General features: G+C 39.9%; 2 protein-coding genes across 6 annotated transcripts in view; one reads left to right on the forward strand and one right to left on the reverse strand.

Moving 5' to 3' along the window:
* Nucleotides 1–337: 337 nt before the first annotated feature.
* On the reverse strand, nucleotides 338–5801 carry ndr2 (nodal-related 2). The gene is made up of 3 exons (XM_085170070.1): nucleotides 4571–5801; nucleotides 2305–3047; nucleotides 338–861 (listed from the first exon to the last, which is right to left on the reverse strand). The coding sequence occupies exons 1-3, from the start codon at nucleotides 4833–4835 to the stop codon at nucleotides 709–711; spliced, it is 1161 nt and encodes a 386-aa protein (XP_085026196.1). The 5' UTR covers nucleotides 4836–5801; the 3' UTR covers nucleotides 338–708.
* A 117-nt stretch (nucleotides 5802–5918) lies between these two features.
* pald1a (phosphatase domain containing paladin 1a) overlaps nucleotides 5919–15992 on the forward strand; it is a 61748-nt gene continuing 51674 nt past the window's right edge. For 2 of the 5 annotated variants that reach the window (XM_085170066.1, XM_085170068.1), the window contains exon 1: nucleotides 10515–10797. Coding sequence is in view for 2 of the 5 variants with exons in the window: in XM_085170064.1 (XP_085026190.1) it covers nucleotides 14513–14574 (62 nt within the window). In the remaining 3 variants the exon portion in view is untranslated. The other 3 variants (XM_085170064.1, XM_085170065.1, XM_085170067.1) reach the window with 2 other exon arrangements.

Here is a 15992-nt window from a genome sequence, read left to right on the forward strand (position 1 = left end):
GATATTCCTTTTACAGTGCTTGTAAGAGGAATTTGGCAGTCACTTACTGTAGATGACTGAAACAGCTAGAAAAGTCCACCTATTTTGAGTGTGAGTGCTTTTGTGAAACACAGTTCACACACAATCCTGTTGCTAAACATAAGCTTCACCATGCTATTTGTCATGAAGCTGTAGCATCTTAAAAACCATATACACCACATAATTTTTAACCAGCATAACAAAATACATATTAAGGATGCAACATGTACATATAAGTAATTTTATTTTAATATGTACAATAATATAACAATATAAATAGCCATTATAACAATATACACAAATGGTAGTCAACAATAAAACTGTGCTGAAATATTAATCAACATTACCATTAAATATTTACAATTATAACAATTGATAATTTAAATTGAATGAACTTCAGTTTGTGACAATAGGTGAACCCCATTTTTGAGTTCACATTTTGGTACATCTCAAAATGCAACTATTCTTACAAACCAAAGCCTACATCACACATTAAAATGTTGTCTCTGTACAACGCTCCGACACAGTTTTGCAGTGCTTTCTTCCTTCTTATTTTATTTTATTTTATTTTATTTTATTTTATTTTATTTTATTTTATTTTATTTTATTTTATTTTATTTTCAGAAATTACTTGGTTCTGTCAAGAATTTCTGTACAGTGTTAAGCCTGCTCTGCAGCTGGTTTTAGCTTTCACTGGCACCCGCAGTGATCCACAATCATATCCTCGTGGTGTCGAAGGAGCATCTCTCCATTTTCATAGTACAACATGCTCAGTGGGCTCATTTTGGTTGGTGCACAGCAAGGTGAGGCCACTCTGTCAGGGTGGAAATGCTTCAGGAGACTCTGGAAAAAGAAAGAGAGAGGCTTTAGGCCAATTGTAGATAACTGCAGTTCTTTAAAGAAATATAGTAATAGGGTTATCCTATCTTAGCTTACTGACATACTGACCCACTTACTGTCATCTGATATTTGCTAATCTGCTTTTCACTTCATTTAGTAAGTTGTTTTGCTTTGTTGATTGTTGTATTTTGAACATTTCTGTTCATTTAAGCTATTTGTTATATGTTTTGTTGTGTTTAACGTAATATTTTGAACCACTTTAAACCACAGACGTTCTGATAAATAATTGTCATATTTGAGATTAAAAAATTATATCTTGTTTTACCCTTTTTCATAATGTGGAAAAGGAGTACTAACAGATTTGTTATGATAAAAAGCTTCAAATCCTCACGTTTTACTAAATTAGCAAAACAAAAAATAATAAAACAATTATTATAGCCCTGCGACAGACTGGCAACCTGTCCGGGGTGTACCCTGCCTCTCGCCCTAAGACAGCTGGAATAAGCTCCAATGAATGAATGAACAAATGTAAAAAAACAAAACAAAAAAACACACACACAAAAAAACTATTAACTATGATTCATATTTGCATAGTGATTCAAGTATTTGAGATACTTGTTTTGTCATTTTGAAAGTAATTAACAACACTTTTGGGTAGAAAAACACAGGAATAATTTCCTTTTTTTAAATATATAGTTTACCATTACTGTTCTCTACTGTTTGTGAACCCCCTTAGAGAGGCCCTCCACCCTTTTTCTTCAGTCCTAACTGGTGTCAAGTTAACATTGTTAAGACATCCATCAGACAGCCACCACCACACACTTGACCAGTATGTAGTGCATTTTCACAATGATATGTCTCTGATCTAACACATTACTGTAGCTAAATGTCTCAATTTTTTCGTTTTAGTGAACAAAAAACATTATTACATTATCACTTACATAATACATTACATTACATAATTAGATAAACATTATTTGACTCAAGAGCCACTGAGGACTTCCGGTAAATTGAGTTAAGTGGTATTTTTGCTTGCCTGCAGATTTTTCATAGTTGTTATCATTGTTGATCACGTGAAGTTTATTTTATTACATATTAGTCTGAAGTACTGTTTCCATAAGTTGTACTTTAGTGGTTTAGCTACAGTTCAGCCACTTCCATTGTGAAGTAATTGGTATTTTAAAAATTAGCAGAATTGCTTTAAAGAGATAGATAGATAGATAGATAGATAGATAGATAGATAGATAGATAGATAGATAGATAGATAGATAGATAGATAGATAGATAGATAGATAGATAGATAGATTGTCCCTATCCCAAATTGTCCCTGATGCATATATCTGCCAGTGATTGTGTGCATATGAATTTTTAAACGGTCTGCATACAATGTTCCTATGATGATAATATGAATATGTGTAAGAACAGAAACTCTAGATAGGCACTCACCTGCATGTAGGCATGATTGGTTGGATTTAAGTCTTCTCTCAGAGGACTAGGGCAGGAGCCTTCACACCGGTAGGCATTGTATTTTTTAGGAAAGACAATCCAGGACCCCCAGCCAATCTGATTAAAGTCGATATGCAGGTCCACTTTGCGACAGAGTGATTTTTCACTCACTCTTTTGAACAGCTGTGGGGTTCTTGCTGTTTGCTCTCTCTGGCCCCGTTTGCTCCTTCGCCTCTTTTTGATTTCAGCAGGGGAGAAGAACTTGGATTGTTCAGCTGTATGGAGTAAGCTCGCTTTAGCCTTTGAGTTTTCATCAGACCCTGTGTGTGAGAAGACAACCAGCAAGGCCCGGTCACTCACATCCTGGTCTTTTGTCAAACTTGCTTCATAAACAGGCTCACCGGGAAGAGGCAGGCCTCGCTTTTTCTTTATCACTTTCCTTCTTCTTGACACTCGCTTGTGTCGAATTCTTGTTGTTGATTTCTCTGTAAGCCAGCTCAAGAGGGGATTCGTCATGTTGAATACTTTCCAGCTCTGCGATGATGTGACTAGTGACGATTCTGTGAGCAGTGCCAGCAGATGCTGATCCTGGTCATGGTGGTGATACACCTCCACGCTAATGTTGGAAACATTCATTGTCCAAGGTAGCTTGATTCTCAACTCTGCTGCCTGGATTTGTTTGTCAGCTCCCAGCGCATGGAGGTCAAATGTCGCCACCCAGGATCTATGTCTGTACGTCAAATCTGATATAGCAAAAATGGAAGAGTTAGCATAATTGAAGAGCACTTTGTATGACACAGATTATAATGACTGATTGTGTGTTACGGATGCATGTAAACCAACAAACAACCACCTGTGCGGGAAATTAATCTCCCCCCCCTCCAAAACATCACAATTATTATATTACCAAAAATTAGATTGCTGTATTTCCCTCTTCACCACACAGGTGGTAGATAGCTGCAACTTTGTGAGCCTGGTTTTGCTGGAAATCTATTCCTCTAAGCGTTTTTCCTTCCTTAAAATCTCCAAGTGCTTTTGAAAGGTGATCACCGGATTGTTGAAGGTCACTTTTCTGATAATGTAGGGTCTCGCCAAATTAAATAAACTTATGGAAGGTATGAGTGCAACATATATCTTAACTATGACATGACATTTTCAGTGTGCAGCCTGTAACAGCTTTATTAAAGAAGATGCAAATCAATAAGAAGGCCTACAGCGTCAACCTTATGTGTTTTGCTTGTTTAGTGGACTTAATCAGCCAACAGGAATTATTTTAACCTAAAATGTTTTTCAGTTCAATTGAAAGTTTATTTACCTCATAACAGAAGTCAGATAAAATCAAAAAATGAAACCTTTAATGAACATGCAGGCTCATCTAGTGAGAAAATAATAATATATGTCATCTAGAACTTCGTGATTAGGGGATTTCAGTAATCAAAGCTGCTTATGCTTTTTCCCAACATAACCCATTCATTACCCATGGACACCCTGCTCTGCGCCCACATCTGTAAAGAGACCCATTGTGATTCTAAACAGTTGTGGTTCCGATTAATCTAAGGAATGAACGGCTTTAAAACATTTAACTTTTGTATTGTCCGCTGCCTATTCAGTTCGACTCTTGATCAAAAGTGCAAACCACCCGCGCTATTAATCCACTCAAACCAAACACGTAGCCGAAACCAATCACTTAACACATCCCTGCTTCTCACGGCTTCTGCATATCCTTTGTCAAACAAACAGGTAGTAACTCTAACACTTTACGGAGATGTGAAATTAGATTCTGCAGCAGGGATTGGGTGGGTGGGTGGGAGGGGGGGGGGTGTCCTGTGCTGGCTGCTTGTGCTACCGTTAAATCCAGCGCTCTAATTTAATCAAACCAAGTGCGAAAAAGAACTGAAGGAGGTTGTTGATTTGACTAAGCAAGAGATTTGTATAGGGGGATGTCTGGCGAGGTATCTAATCAACATCACCTATTTAGCGACGAAGAGGTTTGCTTTGAGAATTAGAGAGAATACCGGCCTTTTCACACGCTGATCCCTGCATGGTTATTCACCCCCTAAGCGGAATGTTGATTGAAGACCTCTGAGGTCGTCTGGCACGCAGTGTTGACAGAAAAACTAAACCCCCTTAACATCTTAGATGATTTATTAATGGTAGAGACATCTGACCCGAACCAAAGCTATAAAACACGAATGTCAAACGATTCCCTGCACGTTTCTGACAAACAAACCAAATATTTTTTATGAAGCAATGAGCCAGATCTTACTTTTAGCCATCATACTCTTCACGGTGTCCGCTTGTCTTGCGGCATCTTGCTCCATCGTATCCATAAGACCGGAAAAATTCGACTTGAAATTCCTGTAAAGTTGCATCATGTAGCTCGGCAGGTGATATCCAGTTCCTCGGTCCATCACGGCAAAACGGTGTAGCGGCCTCATAAACACCCCATCGCTGGATTTATGAATCCCTTGAGCCAGCAGCGCCAGCAAAGATGCATGGAGCGCAACACCCAAAGCTCCCCATGAGCGCATGTTTTAGGTCGGTTAATGACAAATTCCTCCTCTGGAAGAGCAGGGGAGCCTTATATACTCTCACCCACCCCCTTTCACGTTTAACAAGTAGCTGAGAACATTAAAGGAAATTGACATGAGTCCTCAAGACTTGCTACCTGACAGCTCATCATCTATTCAATTGGTAATGAGGCGCCTGGGTTGGTGTTTACAAGGAGCACAGGTTTTGTTTGCACCATGTTCTTTGGGCTTCTGCAGCCTGACTCCCCATTCTCAGACTAATTGTTTCATCTGTTTGGTTTGCACTAATTGTTAGGCTTTCCCATAGTCTAATTTAGTCTACTACGGGCCCCTTGAAATGCACATCAGGGACAATGAATGGGCTCTATTACCCATCAGGCATGTCTTCGTACAACAACAACAATGGCAACAGAACTATTAATGTTAAAACATCACTGCAACCAGTAATATAGGGAACGCACATGACATTTATACTACATTTATTATGCATTTGTTAATAACTTGGCCTAATTTAACTTCTAATTATACCTCAAACGGCCTTTTGTGACGAGAATATTACGATAAAAGATGGAGACGGATAAAACAGGCCTACCATAAACTGAGATAAAGTCGCTGGTTACTTAATATAGACCTCTGGGACACTATCAAGCAGCACAGATAGAATGAAGCAGGAAACACGTCTTATCGCGCTCATATTTAACTTTAAGATGTTTACTTTTAAAGCTTTACTATTATATAAAGCTTTACATCTTCTTTAAGGTCAGAAATCAATATTTATTGAACTCACTGGTGTTTTTCTGGTCATAATTCCTTAAACAGCTTATTAATTTTATTTGTAATGTTTATATATAATCTTTCATCTTATTAATAGTAGTAGCATAACATCTCTTATAAGAATGCTTAATTTCAAAGTGGCATAACAGCAATGAACCTTTTAAATCTTCGCAAAGTTTGCACGTCAAAAATCTTGGTTCCTGCAAAGAGCATCTGTGGATGGTTGTCGCAAACTGCGCATGCGCTATGCGTCTCCATTCACATAATGAAATCCTTTTCCTCGAGAATCTCCCGAGAAAGGATAAAAATTAATGGATATTTTTTTATCCATCTGTATAATTAAAAAGCGGTGCACTTTGTCGACAACGTCTACACCGGAATTACCGAGGTCCGAGGTCTGTTTTCCTAACTGGCCCGTCGCTTTTTCACCTACCGTGTGCTGAAATGGTGAGTAGCTTTAAAGTTTTACGGGTCTTTTCTTGCACGAGTCATGGCAGCTAAAAAGAAAGTTGGCACTCGTGCCGTTTTTGGACCCCAGTATCCCTCTAGATTACAATCTTCTGCAAATATGGATTTTGGACTTTTGCTTGGACTAGACTTCCGCAGTGAAGGATATTTTCATGATGTGCTTGTGTGGCTGATGGGGCATACATGTGCTTGGCACCCCCACCCCCCATCTCTCCATGCCTGCACTGCATTGTGCATTCAATCTGGTGTTTTGGGCGCTGACAGTGATAACTAATAATAATAATAATAAAAACAAGTTGTGCAAACCACGATAGGCAGTTGGGGCTCATTACTATGGCAATGCATAAATGGATAACCGTTAACTTATGTTTTTATTTGCTTATAAAAAACAAACATTTTCTAGGATGTCCTGATGTGTTACAGTGCAACGATTGCACGCGCATGAAAATTACATTACAGTACATGCATGCAAATGATAAAAGGTTTGAGAAAAACAATGTGTTATGCTCTGCGTAATGCATTTGCATCACTTATGCAAAAACTGGATATGCACTAATAATAAGTGTGTTTCATATGTTAGCGCTCATAAGACAGGAAAATGAACCAAAACAAATACTTCTACATACAAATACCACTAACAGAAACATAATCTAAAAGCGCGTCATGTATTTACATGTGCATTTATAGCATATACAGTATATAATAGGCAAATAGTGACGTCATGCTGCATCTGCGTAAGATTTTACTAGGCCTGATATAAAGTGTAAAAGCACAAAGCACATGATGTTCTTTGATTTATTTTGTTTTGTGTCAAGGTCTTTGTTTACTTTGGTCCTTCCAGCTGGTTATCCTTCCAGGCTCTTCCGTTTATATCGCTTTACCTCATGTCATGGGGGGTGGGGTTGGGCGGTGGGAGTGGCGGTGGGGGTGCACTGAAACTGCCTCTGATTGACCCGATCAAACCACGAGTATCAGTTAATCAAGAGTGATAGAACGAAACTCCTGGATGATTGAGCAGCCAAATACTAAATGGTGAGCCTTTTACTCTCCGTTTATCTTGATAAGAGGGCTGGATGAGAAACTTAACTCCTACGTGTAATTTTAAAAGTTGTTTGTTTGGACATGCCCCACGAAAAGCCCCCACTTTGTTTCCAAAACGATTTATAGTAGATCTGTTCATAGGGATTGAGAAATGTAAAACAGGTGTTCAGTTAGGTTCAAGTTTCCTTAAGTCCCAGTGCTGCTTGTTGAAATTGATTTGGATGCATATTTGCAATCATTCATAAGAGTATTGTGCCAAGTCAAGGTCAACTGAGTCAATACTGAGAGGGGCCAAATTCGGGATGGGGTGTTGCGGGTCCCAACTCTCTTTTCTTTATTTTCTGAAGTTGCACAATAAAATAGCTGTGACTGTTCACCTTCCCCATGTTCATAATGAAACTATAAATAACAGCTGATTGCAATAAAACTGCTAGGACTTAATCAAACACTTATAATCTACCATATGCATGTTTAGTTATACAGCCCATTACTATCTACATAAATTAAAAATGCAGTGCAGGTGAAATGAGTCATAATATGCTTTTATGTGGAAAAGAAAGTACACTTTTTTCAGTTCTAAGGTCTTAGTGATCCCTAAGACCTTAGAACTGAAAAAGTGTACTTTTCAGTGAGGACATAATTAAACATGATCTGGTCCTTGCTAAGTCTTCAAATTAGGTAAATACATGCTCATATGAACAATAAAAAATTATGTATTACACTGTGTCAAACTAAGCCAAAATGCAGAAGCAGTGTGTGGAAAACTAAGCACACCCCATGATTCTGTGGGTTATAGAGATCCACATTTAGCTGCAATAACTTGAAGTAATTGTTTTCTGTTTCCATTTATCAGTCTCTTACAATTTTGGCACACTTTAAAATGTTGAATTAGTTTATTGATGTTTGCAAGCATCCGATCTCAAGGTCCAGCATGTCAGTTGGGTTAAGCTTTGGACTTTGACTGGGCCATTGCACCTTGATTCTCCCTAAGCCATGCTGCCATTGTCTTTTGGAGAAAGGAGGCTTTCTTTTGACAATCCATTCAGTCTTTTTCTAATCATACTGTCATAAACTTTGACATTTAACATACTAACTGAGCCCTCCAGAGTCTGAGATGTAGCTCTTGGGTTATTTTGTGATTTCTCTGAGCATTCCAGGGTCTGACCTTGGGGTGAATTTGTTGCAATGACCACTCCTGGGATAATTGGCACACCAGCTTGTTTTCTACATTTTCATAATCTTTATAAATTACATAACCCTCCTTCCTCTTTTGTATTGTGTTAACAAACAGCTGAACACCAGCAGACTGCCAAAAGTGCTTTTAGAGAGAAGGTTGCTAATTATCACTTAATTTTTTATTACAAGCACTTGGCTGCTCCTAATCATCTTAATTCCATTGGAAGCAGTAAGGCTGTACTGCTTCCAATGTCTTGTTGTTTCTTTAATTGTATTTACATAATTTTAAGACCTGCTAAGAAACATTTGAAAAAAAATTGACCTTCTTACATTATAAGAAAAATTTGATGTAAAATAATTTTGATAATATCAAAAATATTTGGAGGCATGCTTTCCAGTAAATATAATTTTGGTCATATCCAAAGTTACTCAGAGGACATTTGATGTAAATTAATTAATTTCCCAGTTGGGCACTGTTTTCTGATTGTGATTAAATAGTTGTCTGAGTGAAAAGAAGTGTTTTGGAAATTAGATAATTATCTAAATGCAGTTGTTAATTCTTACCACAAGGTGTCATATTTGATCAATGGACTCAAGAGAATATTGCACTGTAAGTCCACCCAGAACATGCCCCCGTGTATTTGTAATTAGTTATCATTTCATCTTCCCAAGAGCTTTGAGCTGCTGAGGTATTTTTAACTTGACAGTGATTGATTAGGGAAACATTTTGATTTGGGAACAGTGTCCCTGTGCTGTGAGAAAGATGAAAAGACTATCTGAAAGCATTAATAATGTATTTCATTTCTAATGTTTTTGGAAGCTTAGAACTTGTCTCAGGCGAAATACTTCCCCCTTCCTTACAATTGCTCTTACAAGGCTCTTAGCAAACTGGCTTTCTGGAGATAAGACAGACACCAGGCCTGAGAAAAGATTTGAACAAGAGAGGTGATAAAAGCCGTACAGTCCTTTTCCAATGGGGACATTAAGCAGAGAGGATATTTTTTTCAGTCTGCCATTGAATATCCTCTTATTCCAAATTATGCTTTTTTTCTGATTTAAAAAAAAGGGAAGGTGCATGAGCCTGTGCCTAGGTGGGTCACTCATTAGCTTTATGACAGTTTATTACAAAATCCCCCCCCGGGAAATAAACGAATATTTGTTACTTCTCACTTCCTGGGTGGATTCATTCATGTTTTGAGGTTTGCGGGCCATGGGAGGGTTTGGTTTCACATTCACGGTGTTGCAAGAACGTCAGAATCTTTGGCCTGCGCGGCTGCAGGAAGGAAGGAACAGGTGTGGCAGCAGTAGATTTTACATCCATATCTCGAAAAAACCACTTACCACTTTTGCAAATCAGCTTGATGTGGACATTATCTTGTGACAGATTTGTGATCGCACATACTTTTGTAAGAAAACATTCTCACATGCAGTTCACTCAGACGATAAGCCCGATGTTGTTGGCCGTTTTGTTTAATAATTTGGAGTCCTAAGTGTAAATGCACTTACCCGAACGGGTAAGTTTGGCAGAATTTCGATACAGGTATTTTGCAAGCAGATGCTGTTGGCTGTGTTCGTGCCTTATTCAAACCTTAGGATGCTTGCTGTTTGAACTGACATACCCTCAGTGTTATGACTACAAAGGGTACAGCACGCAGGCATTTACAGATTAAACTCAAGCTTAAATCTAAGTATTTGCCCAGCTGTAAGCCTGTTTACCTTCGACATGACATGTGTTAACTGCTAATGAATGGAGTAATTAGCGCATTGCAGTGAATTAGGCTTATGTTGTCGGTGTTGCAAGTGCACCTTACATTCTGCAGTGAGGGTTTACTGCTGCATCTGCTCGTAATTTGTGTAAGAAGTGACGGTTTAGTTTGATACAGTTGCTGAAAGATCTGTGTGTTCAGAAGGTATTGTGCTGGCAGGAGGCTCCGGTTTATGATTGGATGGCGAAGTGGATGGTGAGTAAGCCTCTGGGTCCGCCTCCACATCCTCTTCACCCCCCTCCCCACCCCCAAACACACACACACACGCACACACACACACACATGCGCAATCATTTTCATACACACACAAATCCCAGCAACGTTGCACCTCATGTGCAGGGGATGCATACAAAAAAGTAACAAACAAACCAACAGCGGAGTCTCTCTCCCCCCCCCCCCCCCCCCCCCCCCCCACCCCACCTCCCTGCACACTACCGTCTTTTCCTACTCAGTGGCTGTCTGGGATCTGTCCTTACTGAAGGACATGTTCATTGACTTGCTTTATAAGGACATGTTAATGATGCAAGACTGCCGCCTGCTGTAGTTTGATCAGGAGGCAGAGACACATTGCCTCACAGAACAGACAGAGATGCCAGTGGGGATATCTGAGTGAGACTGCTCGCCTGCCGGAGAGCTGTCATTTTGGTTCTTTTTAACCCATTATTTTCTGTTTGGTGATTGTGTTTCTCTGAGACTCGCGCACCTCTCGGACGGTGGAATGAGCAGCTGAATGTCAGGTACAGTTGTCATACTTTGCAATTTCTTTGTTGTGACACTTGACTCCTGTTGCTGGTTTGTGGTCGCAAAACGTGTCATCAGTATGTTTTCAAGAGGTACAAAAGAAATGGCATGCGCTGTTCTTTAGATGCACGCTGTGATTTTACATGAGACTTAAGAGATGTAAAATATCTTTTTAATCTGTTTACAACATTCTTTGATAATACCAGTCATGGCTGACATTCACATAGCTACATGGACTGCATTCTTAATGGCATGTGACGCCTAAGCTCTCCTCTTAAGTGTTTATCCACTCTCATTCTTGTGGCGGAGTGACCAGCACCTGTTTGAAATGATTCAGACACCCTTGACCATCTTACAAAATGCTGCTCAGTCAAGATCTGTTTGCACTTACACAAGTTTAGCACTTTAGCTCGAGTTGCAAGCGAAATGTAACATGTTAACAACTCGGTGTAAAATCTATCTGCTGTCACTTGAACCGGCAGATCTGCCAGAATATTGTGGCCAGACACTGAGGTTTACAAAAAGTGAAAACCACACCACTGCAGGCTTGAAATAAGAAGATATTATTGGCATCTTGAGATGAAATAAATTACAGACAGGGTTTTTAAAAATAGATTTGTAAACCCTTTTTAGCTGGAGCTCACTGTCAAGCTGTGATGAAAGCAAGAATGTGCAAGGCTAAAGGTTACTCGTGATTTATGTCGTATCACTGCAGTAGCAGAAGCAGAGTTTGTTTGTGTCTCAGTGGATTTTCAGCTCTTACTAGTGCTACATGCCATTTCCTTTAGATGTCGTCCAGTCAGTGCGTGCACCTCGGCTGTCACTCTGGATGCTAACTCTTGCAGTGGAAATGCTATTTCACACATTTGATCAGATTTGAAAATAGCATCCTCTCACCATGCATCAGCACGCAGCTTCTTTTTTTACCACAGTGTGCTCTTTCTGAGCACACTGTGGTAAACCGGGTCATTTCTTTTGTACAATGATTAGCAAAAGTCACAAGTTGACACAAATTCACAATGAGGTTTTTGGAACAGTTGAAGGAAAACACAAAAAAGATTTTTTGCAGAGGAAGCACTGAGCTCATTTCCGTGCAGAACTGACATTTTAGGGCAGGAACTAGCAATGTCCTGTGGAATCACGCCTGCAACCCTTAACCTCGTTGGTTAAATATGCGTACAGCTGCAGGGAGGAAGTTTCAGAGAGTACATGTAAGCGTTTCCTGTCAAGGTGTGCTTACACTTCCTTAGCTTGTGTGGGGGTGTGACTGAGTTTGGTCGAAGGGTTTTCTCGGTCTAGCCTGTGATGAGAGAGAGTGGGACAATGTGTCATTGTTATTATTAAATAAAATTAGGATTCAGATGTCATACTTTAAGTTAGTGCACAGAAGATCAGATGGTTGATGGGGATATTGTGTGGCTATTTCCAGACACGACATGACTGCATTGCACTAAATCAGCTTATTTTTGTGTACCCAGCATGCTTTCAGCCTAAACATTTTCAGACTGAACGAGTGGCCTCCACGGAGACCAGAAAATACACAGGATCCCTGATTATGAATTAGGTGATGCCAATTTGTATTGAATTTAGAATTTTAATGTGGCTTTTGTTGCTGGCGGCTCTCCTCTCAACCTCAATGTGGGAAGTTGTGTCGAAAGATCTCCTGCGCACTACAAAGTGATACCCATCTCTCTTAAACCCCTGCATCTCATATGAATAAAGGGTGCTCTGCATCCTTCCTCGGGGCCACCAACAGATGCATCCTGCAGCTGCAAGCTCCTTCCTGTCTGCGCTCAGACCCTTTTGTCTGAAGACGTTGCTACAGCAAAGTTGGGACACCGGCTGAATTTAAATGGGGCTGTCCTGAATGGAGCAGTACTGATAGGCTGGCAGTAGCTTCTGGTTTCCATGGTCGTAAGCCCACTATGCTGCCTTTGAATTTAAATATTAGTGCCGCTGGTTAACTTTCACCAGCTGATCACAGCTTTGTTGGCAGATTCCTACACAAACACAGAAAGCTGAATTCAACATTATTGTTTTTGTTTGTGTGTGCATTTACTTATTTCATTGAATTCCACACAGTGCAGCATCAGTGCAGTGCTTCAGTGTGTGTGCAGTACTACTCTGGTTGATGTGTGGGATAAACAGCCTCTCTAATGAGTTGCCTTGATTGGCTTGCCAGTAGGATGTTTATGACTGAGACTATTTCTACACAGGCCTCCACCCCGGCTGCCCGCCTGGGGGCGGAGACCAGGTCTGCCTATGCTGAAATTAGTGCAGTTGAAGAGCTGCTCTTGCGTCCAGCAAGAACGTCTGTATCAAAGTGTGTGCACCGTGGTCTTGCAGCAGTGGTGACAGGCTGCAAAGTAAGAGAGCAGAGCCTACAGTGTGACCATTTCCTTGCTGAAAAGTCAAAGCAACGTATCACGTATCCTCAATTATCAGATGTTTCACAAACAACCACATCACATATGCGATAAGATTTAGGAAGTTCTAGTGCGTGGCTGAATATAATGTGAGAATCTGTTTTCAGTGTTTCATGGCCTTCCACTAAACCACAGAGTCATGCATAACTGTGGTGGTGGGTAAAAGAAACCTACTGATTAAATGCCCTTAAAGGGACAGAGATCGAAATTAGTCTGTTTCTATCCGTTACTTTAAGAGAAGAACAAAGCAAAACTCGTTAAGGTGAACGGTTTGCCTTAAAAGTGTTAAAAAGACCTCTCTTAATGACACCTTTGCTTGTTCACACTAATCTGCAGCAGGCCTGCAAAATGTGCTTCATTTTTCATCGTGTGTAGGCATTTTGGAATCAGATCCATGTGATGTCCAAACCATCAGCATTCGCAGTGCTGGCTATGTCTTTCTACTACTGTCAATTTGGCTCTTTTACTATCTCTCCCGAGGGCTTAAATGCGCAGCAACAAAGCCACTCCCCTTTCCGTCTTCGTAGCTTGTATACAGAATAGTGAGGTGGCATGATGCCACAGTATTCCTAGCTTGAATGCTCTGTAAAAAAATGGGCATATCTTACATGGATAGTCCAAAACTGGCAACACTTTTACATCTGCTACATCTTGTGGTATACTTGGGCGTACAATGTTTACCACAGCTTGTTTCTGTATCATTTATGTAGCCCACACGTCGAATTTGCAAGTATAGATTGGTTCATGCCACCCTTATTCATTAAAAAGAAAAGTTTCAAAGGAAAGAGAAGAAATATTGCAATTTCCTGCTAACATAAGCAAAAATTATGAGATAAAAGCGGAAGTTAAAAAGCTTTGAAAAAAATGAAAATATTTCTGTGGATCCGCTTCTGTCAAGTGAATAATAAAGTTATCATTTCATGTGTTGTCCGTTGGAAAGAGTCAGCTGTGTGTTATCTTTGTGCATAGCCTGCCCATGTGAAAGAAAGCTAAGCGTTAGCCATCTGGCTGCCAGATGTATTGCTACTTCCCCTGGTCTCCTCCGTTGAGACTCCAGTCTCCTGCATGAATCTATTCCCCAACATCAGTCAGGAGACGGAGCAAAGACGAGGAGGACGTTGTCTGAAAAGTATAACTTCTGAAGTTTTGCCTGAATGCCAAGCAGGCTGGCACTTTGAACTCCCACAAGGGGTGTTTCCCTCCGACTGGGGGTGGGTGAGTGGATTCAAAGAAGGAAGATTTCTTTTTTTGGATGTGATGCCAAGTTCTCACACTCCTTTGGACCATGGCAGAAAGAAAGCAGCAAAGAAAAGGCTCTGGAAGCACAGATTGCACTTCATCTCATGCGTAAGATATTATATTTTACTGAATTGTTACGTCGTGGAGTGTTTTTTGTTACGTTTCCTGCGGTGGCCACAAAATTATGCTAACAGAGAACCTTTTGGTATGTGACGGGGACTTAAATAGATTTGTGAAGCTGCTGGAGCACAGCATTGAAAACTTGGCTTCCTCCTATTGAACTCGGGCAGGGTTTCTGACTCTTTTGCCTTCAGTCTTTTTCCGCAGCTGTTATTTGATAGAAGCATAATTACTGAAATCATATAATTATTTGAACTCTTTGAACTGCAAACCATTTATACTGTACATTGAGAAAAAAATCCAAACCAGGAAACACGTTGTGCTTGTGAGAAGAATCTTTCTGCTGAATCAAAAAGTCTCCGAGTACAAGGCTTGACCTACCTTCTTACCTTCAGAAGCAACAAAGAAGACAGTAGCTGTGACTCATGTGGCACTTCTCTCACCCACAGCCTCTCTGCACCTTGAGAGCCCACTCTATTCAAAACTGATGATCACACAGAGGTGCTTTGAGCTCAGCTAGAAGGCTAAGCTTCCATACGGCTAAACTGTGTGACATTCGATAGATTTTGTGTTTGTTGGATTCATTCTGTCTGATTGTGTTTGGGGACTCAATGTATTATTCTGTTCATTTAAGTTAGGGGTAATAGGTTCCCAGCCAGCTTTGTCTTACAAGCGATGTTAATGAGTGCTGATGGTGTGGCCTGCTAGGCTGTCAGAAGTTTTGTTTGTTTATCTGTAGAGCTCCTTGGAAAGCTTGGTTTTTATTCAGAGGAGAAAAGGTTTTGTTGAAACCTGGCTGGCTCTCATTGGAGACTCTGAACCCCTACCACTATGACCACGATGAAACTGTAGAGAAATGAAATTAATGGTTAAGCCTAAAAAGGCGGATTTTATGAGTTATTTTTTTGCTCATAAAAAGAAAAAGGAATTAATTTGAGATCATATAAAGAAGTAATTCTTATTTCTATTTTTTTCGTTAAGCAGATTGCTAAAATAAAAGCAGATTTTTTTCTATACCCAGCTTTGAATGCTTGCCATGTAAGAATTGCAAAACTGCAATGATAATCAGAAAAATTATAGTTCAACATGTAGATTCTTTCATTCTGATTATATGTTAAGAGCAGTGCCATCCAAACATACTGATTACCGTGGCTCTGGTTAACCATATTAAAAACCTTCCAAACAGACCCTTTGAGATCATAATAGCCTTTAACAGTGTTTCCACTTCTTCTATATTCTACAGATATGAGAATGGTACCGGTCTTCTTATTTAGCACTCACAAAGATAGCGAATCCTCTGGCAGCCATGAATGTCAGTACGTAATTTCCTGAAACCCATCCGCTAAAAGTAAAAAACCTAAATAACCTTATGGCAGCACTGAATCAAAACACAAGAGAGATACAGA

Source organism: Neolamprologus multifasciatus, chromosome 8, assembly GCF_963576455.1.
Source record: "Neolamprologus multifasciatus chromosome 8, fNeoMul1.2, whole genome shotgun sequence".
Taxonomy (NCBI): domain Eukaryota; kingdom Metazoa; phylum Chordata; class Actinopteri; order Cichliformes; family Cichlidae; genus Neolamprologus; species Neolamprologus multifasciatus.